The sequence below is a fragment of the Salpingoeca rosetta genome, assembly GCF_000188695.1.
Source record: "Salpingoeca rosetta unplaced genomic scaffold supercont1.23, whole genome shotgun sequence".
NCBI lineage: Eukaryota > Choanoflagellata > Craspedida > Salpingoecidae > Salpingoeca > Salpingoeca rosetta.
Genome location: NW_004754911.1, coordinates 122,036 through 132,636, shown reverse-complemented (window position 1 = coordinate 132,636; position 10,601 = coordinate 122,036). Strand labels below are relative to the sequence as shown.

The 10,601-nt window shown below is 57.4% G+C and overlaps 3 protein-coding genes across 3 annotated transcripts in view; 1 reads left to right on the top strand and 2 right to left on the bottom strand.

Moving 5' to 3' along the window:
* Positions 1-1,631, bottom strand: part of PTSG_08297 (uncharacterized protein) — a gene marked incomplete at both ends in the record, with an annotated part of 5,517 nt that extends 3,886 nt beyond the window's left edge. Inside the window, one exon of the mRNA XM_004990492.1 lies at positions 359-1,631. Within this exon, the coding sequence (XP_004990549.1) occupies positions 359-1,631 (1,273 nt within the window). The remainder of the gene's footprint in view (positions 1-358) is intronic.
* A 1,043-nt stretch (positions 1,632-2,674) lies between these two features.
* Positions 2,675-4,951, top strand: PTSG_08296 (uncharacterized protein; the record flags this gene model as incomplete). Its single annotated transcript, XM_004990491.1, has 2 exons — positions 2,675-2,776; positions 3,359-4,951. The coding sequence occupies 2 exons, from the start codon at positions 2,675-2,677 to the stop codon at positions 4,949-4,951; spliced, it is 1,695 nt and encodes a 564-aa protein (XP_004990548.1).
* A 293-nt stretch (positions 4,952-5,244) lies between these two features.
* Positions 5,245-10,601, bottom strand: part of PTSG_08295 (uncharacterized protein) — a gene marked incomplete at its 3' end in the record, with an annotated part of 6,079 nt that continues 722 nt past the window's right edge. Inside the window, exons 3-9 of the mRNA XM_004990490.1 lie at positions 10,232-10,386; positions 9,864-9,988; positions 9,314-9,355; positions 8,187-9,047; positions 7,860-7,906; positions 7,472-7,682; positions 5,245-7,227 (exon numbers count right to left, since the gene is read on the bottom strand). Of these exons, the coding sequence (XP_004990547.1) occupies positions 5,245-7,227; positions 7,472-7,682; positions 7,860-7,906; positions 8,187-9,047; positions 9,314-9,355; positions 9,864-9,988; positions 10,232-10,386 (3,424 nt within the window). The remainder of the gene's footprint in view (positions 7,228-7,471; positions 7,683-7,859; positions 7,907-8,186; positions 9,048-9,313; positions 9,356-9,863; positions 9,989-10,231; positions 10,387-10,601) is intronic.

The following is a 10,601-nucleotide window of genomic DNA, read 5'->3' as shown; positions in this document are numbered from 1 at the left end:
GCGTACCAAAATAGCGGGAAGACTTGATGAGCCAAGCCGGCGCGAGATACTTCAGAGGTAGCCAGCGTTACAGTGGCTCGAACCATCGGATACAATGGTCGACATATCTATTCAACTCACCTGGTGGCCCGTCAACATGTTCGACGGATGGACAGAGAGTCATTATAAGGTCTCGATAAGGGGTGCTCCCATGTGGGGTAAGGTAATTATGGGACACACTGGGACAGAGCAGAGCAACACACACACGACACACACACACACACACACACACACACACACACACACGCAACGACACGCACGCACGCACACACACACACACACACACACACACACACAAAAGCAAACACCAAACACGCACCTGGGAGGAGTGGGATGATCCTGTTCTGCTTCTTTGATTCTTCGGGGAATTTGTCCATGAGTGCAACGTGGAAGTTGAAGAAATCGTCGTGTGTGCGGCGGCACAGTGTGGCCTGCCCACCTTTCCACTGCACCTCCAACACGAAACAGTATGCCTTCTTGCGTGCGTCCTTCTCAATGCCCACAATGTGCGCTGAGAGTATCTCGCGGTGATCAATCTCAGCCTCCATCGCATCTGCATCACTGCCAGGGGCCACGGCGTCCGTTGCTGCCGCTGACTGGGAGTTCCTGCTGCTGGTGGAGGATGTGGATCCTCGCTTCTTCTTCGTCTTCTTCTTTTTCTTCTGCTTGCCGTCTTGCTCGCCCTCGTCGTCCAGTGTCTCTTCGCCCTCCTTCGCCACACCGCCCTCGTCGTCCTCCTGCTCCTCATTGTGCGACTGATGCTGGTCAGCGGGGCCATTGGCCAGCGACGAAGATGCTGATGTCGATGCCTTGCGTAGCTCTTCACCACCACCACCACCACCTCCAGTGCCGCTGCCGCTGTTCGTGGTGCCCATGCTGTGGTGCCGCGAGCGTTGCGGCTGCTCTCCGTTAAGGAGTTCCCACGACATTTGGTTCAGACGCGTGCGGTCTGTGTCTTCGATTGCCGGGTGGGTCCGCGCCATGGCAAAGGCCGCCTGGCACACGCTGCACAGGTCCCTGGACGACTGGTCGGCGCGCGGCGACGTGTGCCATGTGCATTGCATCAGCACGTGCGTGATGGCGCGGGCGGCAGCCACGTTGTCTGGGCGGAGCAGCGGGAGGAGATCTGCCACGGTGTGCAGGGCAGAGAGGAGGCCGCGGTTGCGCACCAGGGCGGTGATGCGCGCCTCGTCGTTGGCCAGCTCCTCCGCCTCCTTGAGCGCGGCTGCGGACTGGCTGATGGGGTCCATCAGGGCCAGCTGAAGGAACCGGGCCTCCAACGGCCGGCACTGGTGGACCAGCATGGACAGGAAGTTGAGGCGGTCCACTTGACTTGCTCGCGAGAACGCATCGTGCACATTGTACAGCACGTCCATGGCAGGCGGCGGCTGCCGCCTCACAGGCTGCTGCTGATGCTGTTCATACTGCTGGTGGTACTGCTGGTAGTACTGCTGCTTCTGCTGCGCGTGTTCTTGCGGCGGTGGCGGTTGCTGCTGCTGTGGTTGTGGGCCGCTTGTGCCCGAGTGAGTGGAGATGGTTGGTGCCATTGTAGTCGCATACTGTGGCACAGGATTTGACATGCCACCAGTCATGGGCAGGGTCCACGAACGAGTAGGGCGAGGCAACGGCAGTGCACAGTGGACTGCGTGCGTGTCAGCGGGCGCAAGGTTGAAGCGGAGACCAGCAGAACCAGTAGCGTTCAGTGAGGAAGGCACGCTCAGTGGTGTGTTCGCAGAGAGGGAAAAAGGAAAGAAGGGTTGCAAACAACCAGCACACAAGCACACAAGCACCAGCACACGAGAAGCACACAAGCACCAGCACAGGCACAAATACAAATACAAACAAACGCCAGCCAGCCAGCGCAGAGACAAGGAAGGAACACAAACAAGCGGGGTAGCTTGGGAAAGTGCACGCCGCAAACACAAACACAAGCACAAAGCCAGCAACCAGCAAACCCAAACAAAAAAGACTTCGCTGTTTGCTTGTGGCCGCGATAGCGCGATAAATGTGGAGGGCTTGGGCAAGCCCACAAAGGGGCAAATTGCTGAGTCAGCACAAATCAAAGCGGGTATGTGGGCGAGAGGGCAGATGACATCATCGTAGGTGTCTCGTGTGTGTGTGTGTGTGTGTGTGGTGACTTTTCCTTTGATCCTCTCTCACCGTGAACGTCCCTTCAGCTTCCCGGTACGACAACGGGCTGTGTGTGTGTGTGCTCTTTTGGTGCTCACAAAACGTGGTCGTCTCACACGGTCATCCTCAACGCGTCAAACGTTCCAACATCCCCACATCCTGCTCCTGTCGTCATTTCAACAACAACAACACATTTCAACAACATCCCCACAACAACAACAACAACAACAACATCCCCACAACAACAACAACAACAACAACATCCCCACAACAACAACAACAACAACAACAACAACAACAACAACAACAACAACAACAACAACAACAACAACAACAACAACAACAACAACAACAACAACAACAACAACAACAACAACAACAACAACAACAACAACAACAACAACAACAACAACAACAACAACACACACACACACACATACGCACACACACATACGCACACACACACACGCACAGCAGCAACAACTGCGCACAACGACCAAACACGATGAAAGTACTCGTGCTGGAAGGCGGCGCGAATGAGGACGACAGTGGCGAGGCACAATTCGGAGGAACAGAGAGCGTTGTTGATGCGGAAGAATACCTCATCGTGGGGCACGCCAGCTCCCAACCGACCCCATCTCTCGCCAACACGACCACCGACAACGTCTACTTCGTTCTCACACACAGTCACACCAGCAACGACGTCGACGCCTCCCGGCCACCTCAAGTCCAACAGAGCGAAGCATACCCACCACCAGATGGAACAAGTCCGCCGACAGAAACGACCAAATTCCACACGGTCGCGCAGCGCGACACTTGCCTCCAACATGAACAACATCACCACCAGCAACATGAACAACACCACCACCACCAGCAACAGCACAAAGCCGCACCTTCGCCAAACTGGACAAAGACCATTCTCGTCGTTTTCGCCGTCGCTTGCATTGTTGCAGGTGCCATCACCCTGCCGCTCGCCATCAACAACAACAACAACAACAACGGGGCTTCCACCGCCGGGAACAACGAGGCCTCTGCGGGTGAGGCTAGCACAGCATCTGCATCAAGCACACCCACAACTCACTCCGCCCCAACGACATCCACCATTACCACTGCCACCAGTGCAACATCCATTTCAGTGGACACCACTGGTACAGCACCAGCAACAACAATCACAACATTCACGCCTCAGCTAGAGCCGCGCCCGGACATAGACGTGCTCGATTGCAACAGCACATCGTCCCGCGCAGCCGTACGCGCCGCAGGCTTTGTTGCGGTTGGCATCGTGGAGCACTGCTGCTGCAATGAGTTCTTCAACAACGTGGCCAACGTCACCGGATCCGTGCATGTGGCAGACAGCACCACCACCCTGCGTTTTGGCAATGTCTCGTCCATTGGCGGGGACATTGTTGTTCCTGGCGAGTGGTGGCGCGCAGGAGTGTTGGAGTCTGTCGACTTCGAGTCCCTGCGCTACATTGGCGGGACTGTCAAGATCAGCAGCGGCAAGCTTAGCTCGATTGATTTCTCCTCGCTCACCATGATTGGCGGCAGCATCGTGCTGCCATTCAACGACATCACGCACGTTCAGTTTGGCGCGCTTCTCCGTATTGGCGGCAACTTGCTTCTCCACGACAACTTGCTCACCCATGTCGACTTTGCCCGCCTCACCAGCATCGCCGGCAACATTCTCCTCTACCAAAACGCCATCACAGCATTGCGCTTTGGTGCGCTCACACACCTGGATGGCTCCCTGTACGCGCAGAGCAACGTGCTCAGTGCTGTGGACCTGCAAGGCATCCAACACATCCAGGGCGACTTTGCAGTCTACGACAACGTCATCACCCACATCCACTTTGCGGGCCTGACGCACATTGGTGGCTCAGTGTACCTGGGGGACAACGCCCTCACTTCGCTCAACTTGAGTCAAGTCACCGTGTTTAGGGCGTCTTTCTTCGCCAGGAGCAACCAGCTCACCTCAGTCCTGTTTTCAGACGCAACCACCATCTTTGGGGAGCTGAATTTGGCCGACAACCTCTTGACGAGACTGGACCTGAGCCCCGTCTCCAGGGTGGGCAGCCTCAACCTGCAAAACAACTTCCTCACATCCTTGGACCTGTCGTCCCTCACCCGCATCGACAGCGGCGTGCTGCTCTCCAAGAACCGACTCACCGACGTCAACTTTGGCACCATCACGGGCATCAGCAACACGCTCGATCTGTCCCACAACCGCTTCACCGCCATCAACTTTCATCGCCTCACGTTCGTTGATTTCTCCCTCTGCGTCGATCACAACGCCCTCGCACACCTCGACTTTGCTGGCATCACGCGTGTTGGCTGGGCGCTGGACGTGTCCAACAACAACCTGCGCACCATCTCCCTCGCCAACCTCACCGTCGGCTACAACATGGCTCTCAACAACAACATGCTCTCGGTCGTCGACTTTGGTCAGATGACTGCTGCACGAGGGTCCCTCAACCTGGCCTACAACGCCCTCACCGCCGTATCCCTCACCAACCTTCGCAGCATTGCCACCGACCTCGACCTCTCCCACAACCCGCTCAAGCAGCTGCGCTTTGCCAACCAAACCCGCATTGGCGGCAGTCTGCACCTGACCAACACCACCCTCGACACACTTGACCTCAGCCTCGTCACGAGCATCTCTTCTCAAGTCTCTGTTGTCCGCACTGATCTCACACGTGTTGACTGCATGCAACTTGGCCGCTGCATCTGCGCTGACAGCAGCACGAGCCTCCACCACTGTCCGCCCCGCTGCGACGTGTGCTGAGCGAGGCGTTTGCAAGTCGCTGATGATGCAAAGTGCGTCTGTGTGTGTGTGTGTGTGTTGTGAATGAACGAGTTGTTACATTACTGAGGGCTTGCTCAATCTTGCTTCTCAATCTTGCTTCTTCTTCTTTAAATCGGAACCATTCATTTCACAACTAGTTGTCAGCGCAACCAAACAAACATGCACGCAGAGGAGGAGCTTCACAAATGCGCGCACACATGCAGACACAGGCAGACAGACAGACACAGACACAAACATACACACACACGCACACACACACACACACACACATACTACGGGTTGTGGCGGCGCCTGCGTGCACGTGCAACGCGGCGACGAGACCCTGCTGACCCCACGGCTCCGGGCGCCTGCTGACCACCGCCAACACCACCACCCATACCACCACCCATACCACCACCACCGCTGCCAACGTTCATGCTCGCAAACGGGTTGGCCGACAGGTTGCGCTTTGGCATCGCACCGCCACCACTACCACCTGCTGTAAACTGGCCTTGCATGGCACCAAACTGGGGCGGCTGCATGCCGCCCGCAGCACCACCACCGCTGGCGCTGAATGAGAATGGCTTCTTGGCACCCGGCTCACTATCGGTCATCATCATGGACTGCTGCTGCTGCTGCTGGCCGCCAAACTGCATAGGTGCAGCGCTTGGGCGGGTTGCGCCAAACTGGAATCCGCCACCGCTGCCTGCGGGGCCCATGGAGGACGAGGACGAGGACGATGCTGGTGCCGCTGGTGAGAACGAAGACCCGTTGCCTCCAAACTGGGGTGCTTGGCCAGCCTTGAAGCCGCCAAAGCCTGATTGCTGTCCACCCTGACTCCCTCCAAACGAGAACCCGGGCTTGCTCGCGCCGCTTGCTGGCTGCTGCTTTCCGAAGGAGAAGCTGGGCGTTGCGGAGAATGCAGGCTTGCTGACCTGTGCAGCACCATCGCCTTGTTGTTGTTGTTGTTGCTGCTGCTGTTGCGATGACGATGACGAAGACGCGGCCATGCCAAACTGAAAACCAGGTTTGCTGCCATCACCACCACTGCTGCTGGTGGCTGCGGCGCCAAATTGGAACGGCTTCGGGGCCGCCACTGCCATTCCTGACGACGCGGGCGTGGACGATTGATCCGATGACGCCGGCTTGTTTGCGCCAAACTTGAACCCGCCACCCGTGCCGCCGCCGCCACCAGCAGCAGCCTTGCCAAACACAAACTTGCCCGCTGCGGCGGCTGGGGCCTGTGTTGCTTCGGGTGTGCCGGAAGTTGTTGCTGGCGGCTTTGGCGCTGCCGCGGTGAAGGAGAATGGTTTGCCTGAGGACGACCCAAAAGCAGCGACAGCAGAGAACGGCTTGCTCGCATCAAACTTGGGCGGCGTCGACGTGGCTGGCTTTGGCGCCCCAAATCCTGCGCCACTAGACGGCTGTGACGGCTGTGACGGCTGCTGCTGCTGCTGTTCGGCATCTTGCTTCTGCTCAGGCTGTGCATCCTTCTTTAGTTCCTGGGGTTCGCTGGTCTTGACTGTGGGCGTCGGTGCTTCTTGCTCCTTCGCCTGCTGTTGTTTGCCTCCAAACTGGAAAGAAGGCTTTGTTCCTCCTGCTGCTGATGATGCTGGGGTTGTTGTTGTTGTTGTTGCTGCTGCTGCTGCGGCGGGTTTTTTGGCGCCAAAGGTAAACGGTTTGGGTGCGGGTGCTGCTGCACCTCCTGCCTTGTCGTCCCCGCTGCTTGCCTTTTCGGTGCTTGTGGCAGCAGCTGTGGAGGCCGTTGCTGCTTTCTTGCCAAAGGAAAACCCGCCTGCACCAGCGCTTGCTTGCCCAAACTTGAAGGGCTTGCCTGCCTGCCCAAAAGCACCTGGCTTGGATGTGGGTGACCCTGTTGTGCCTTTGCCTGTTGGGGCGGCCTCGTCGCTGGTCTTGCCATCGCCAGGCGCTGTTGTGGCAGTTGCGGCTGTTGCCGTTGTGCCAGTTGCGGCCGTGGGTGTCTTGCCAAAGGAGAACGTGGGCTTCGATGGAGCGCTGCTGCCGCTGCCGCTGGGCGACGCTGCGGGCATGGCGGGCTTGAAGGAGAACTTGGGGGCGCTTGAAGTGCCAGCTGTGGGGCTCACCACTTTTGGCGCAGACAGCGAAAACGCCGGCTTAGCTGCCGTGGTTGCTCCCGTTGCTGTCGTTGATGTTGTTGATGTTGTGGTGGTGACTGCTGTTGCTTTGGCAGCAGAAGTCGCTGCAGCGGGCTGCGCAGGGGTGGGGGCAGGGAAAGTGAACCGTTGCTTGGCCGCCTGCAAAGCCAATGGTGTTGTGTGTGTGTGTGTGAGTGTGTGTGTGTGTGAGTGTGTGTGTGTGTGTGTGAGTGTGTGTGTGAGTGAGTGAGTGAGTGTGTGTGTGTGAGAGAGAGAGAGAGTGTGTGTGTGAGTGAGTCAAGGGAGAAACACGGGAAGGAAATGCACAAAACAAAGACACAATTCTGCATGCACACAGGCATGTGTATGATGGATGACGGCGCGATGCCGGTTGCGCACGCACCGTTGTTGAGGCAGGAGCAGCCGCTGCGAGCTGCTTTGGAGCCGCAAACGTGAATGCTGCAGGCGTCTTTGTTACAGCAGTCACAGCTTGCGGCTTTGTGGGCACAGCAGTCGTGGGCTTCGCTGGTGGTGGTGGTGGTGGTGGTGGTGGTGTGGCTGCCGTTTGCGAGGGTGTTGGCGATTCCTTCCTCTTGGTCACAAACATGGAGGACCTGTTTGTTTGTGTGCGTGCGTGTATGGTTTGTGATTGGGTTTCAGGGCATTGAGATTGAGCAACCTGTGTCTTTGGTGACATGAGCGATGCAACGAACACAGGCACAGGCACATCCTACTTACACACACCCTCACACCCTACTTATACACACCCTCACACGGAATAACAAACGCACTTGGCAGTCGTTGGCGAGGTTGGTGTGGCCGCTGGCTTGGGTGACGTCTAAAAGTGCACATGAGCCGTGTCAATGATGAACACCGCGTCATGTTGCGTGCATGCAAGTCAAAAACAAAGAGGAGTCAGTCAAGGTGGATCGAACAAGTTAACGCGCGCAAAGCAATGTGGAGGTGGGGAGGTGGGGGTGGCGTTGGTTCTCACAAGCAGCACCACCTGCAACGAACTTCAGTCACCGACTGTCATCACTACACCCATGACCAAAACCACTAGCAACACCATGAGCAACACCATGAGCAACAACCCTCGTGTCGTTTTCGACGGTCACCTTGGCGAGTGCAGCAAACGGCGACGTTGCAGCAGCACTTGTTGTTGTTGGTGTTCCCTTGCCAGCCGCGGGCGCCTTGCTTGCCGGCGCGGCTGCGGGCTTTGTCTGCCCAAACTTGAACGTCGGTTTGGCGGCCGCCGCCTTCTCTGTCGTCTTGGCGGCGCCGGCATCGGGCGTACTCTTGCCCTGGTCAGCTTTGGACTTCGCAGCGGCAGCAGCAAATGGGGATGCTGATGACGAGGATGGCGATGCTGTGGTGGAAGATGCTGGCGCCTTGCTTGCGGCACCAAACATCGTGGCCTTTGCTCTACCAGCGGCGGCAGCTGGCTTGGTCGCAGCGGTGGTCGCGGGTGACTTTGCTGCAGGGCTTGGCGAGAGGGAAAAGACGGGCTTCTTCTGTGCAGGCGACGGCGTCTCTGCTTTCGACACGGGCGCAGCAGCAGATGCAGAGGGTTTGGATGTCGTGTCAGACTTGCTTACGGCGGCACCAAACATGCCCGGCGCTGGTTTGCGCACCATCGGGGTGGACTGCATCTGTACACCGCCGCTACCACCAGCAGCAGTAGTGGCTGGGGATGATGTGGTGGGCAGGGGCTTGGATGCCTTGGCGCCAAACGCAAACGATGGGGCCGACTTGGCCGCGGCAGATCCCTCCGTCGGCGGTTTGCGGGCCGGTGTTTGCGCAGACAGGAGAGCGTGTGCTGCGCCCTTGGAAGCAGCAAACGGCCCGCTCGCACCGCCTTTCTTCTGCTGCTCACCCTGGGGCGGCGGCGCAAACGACGATGATGACGACGACGATGCCGACGGTGGTGGCGGAACGGTGGTCTTGGCGCGCTTGGCCTGCTGGCCAGCATCCGGCTCCTGGCATGAGCAAGCAAGTTGGTGAGTGAGTGAGTGAGTGAGTGAGTGAGTGAGTGAGTGAGTGAGTGAGTGTGTGTGTGAGTGAGTGAGTGAGTGAGTGAGTGAGTGAGTGAGTGAGTGAGTGAGTGAGTGAGTGAGTGAGTGAGTGAGTGAGTGAGTGAGTGAGTGAGTGAGTGAGTGAGTGAGTGAGTGAGTGAGTGAGTGTGCATGAAAGGGAGAGGGCAAGGAAGGAGGTCGTACAGTGATGCGCAGCTGCCTGTACTCACTGCAGCAAATCCGTGGATTGGCGGTGCAACCGAAACAGGCCGCTGCAAGCAAACATACACGCAAACACACAAGCGCAAGTGTGAGCGACACAACAACAAACAAGCAATATGCAAGCGATGTGCGTGTGCAGCACCTGTGCTGTGATGGTGCCTGGGCGGGCGAGGCGGAGTTGGCGGCGGCGACGACGGCGGCGGAGAGCGAGCGCAGTTGGGGACGTCGTGTTGGTCGTCGACGTCAGCAGGGAGGAAATGCTGCACACACACACGCACACGCACACAGAAGTGGCGGTGAGATACAAGCAAAGGGGAACAAAGGTGAGACGGAGACGGCGGTGGTGCCTCCAAACTGATGGCAATGATAATGATGATGAAGAAGACAATGATGACGATGATGGTGGTGATAATGATGATGATGATGATGATGATGATGATGATGATGATGATGATGATGATGATGATGATGATGATGATGATGATGATGATGATGATGATGATGATGATGATGATGATGGCGTTTGTGCAAGAATGCAATGTGTGTGTGTGTGCGTACCTGCGGGGAGCCGTTGATGTGACAGATGCTGTTGCTGCTGCCGGTGTTGGGGATGTGCGCGTGGGGACAATGCGATGGCGCAGAGCACCGACCGCAGGTGCGGCCGCCGCGTCGCCCGTCGCGCCCTGCTTGCGGTGACCACGTGGCGTGTTGTTGAACGGGAGATGGTGAGTAGTAATATTACTGGCGGAGCAACGTGCACTTGGGGACGGGGAATACTCAGCTTGCATGAAAAGGCAAGGACTTGAACATACCAAGACACACACACACACACACACACACACACACACACACACACACACACACACACACACACACACACAGGGGCTGACAGACGTTGTTGTCAGTTTGGCGGGCGATGGATGAACGATCGACGCGAGCGTGGTAGGCCGCCACGGAGAAGCGGGGCAGACTCTGGTGCGATACATTCAGCAGGCGGTTGCTGGTGACATTGCCGTTGCTGGTGCTGATGCTTGTGTTGTGCGACACTGGCTCAATGTAGCTGATGCCGACGCTGCGTGGTCTGCACAACAGTAACACGTGTGGTGCAAAACCAAGGCGCTCCTTGAGTTGCAGTCAAAGGGACGCAGTTACGCCTGCATGTAACCGCACACACACACGTCCACACACACACGTCCACACACACACACACATACCCACACACACACACACACACACACACACACACACACACACACCACCACTACACACACACACACACACACACACACACACCAC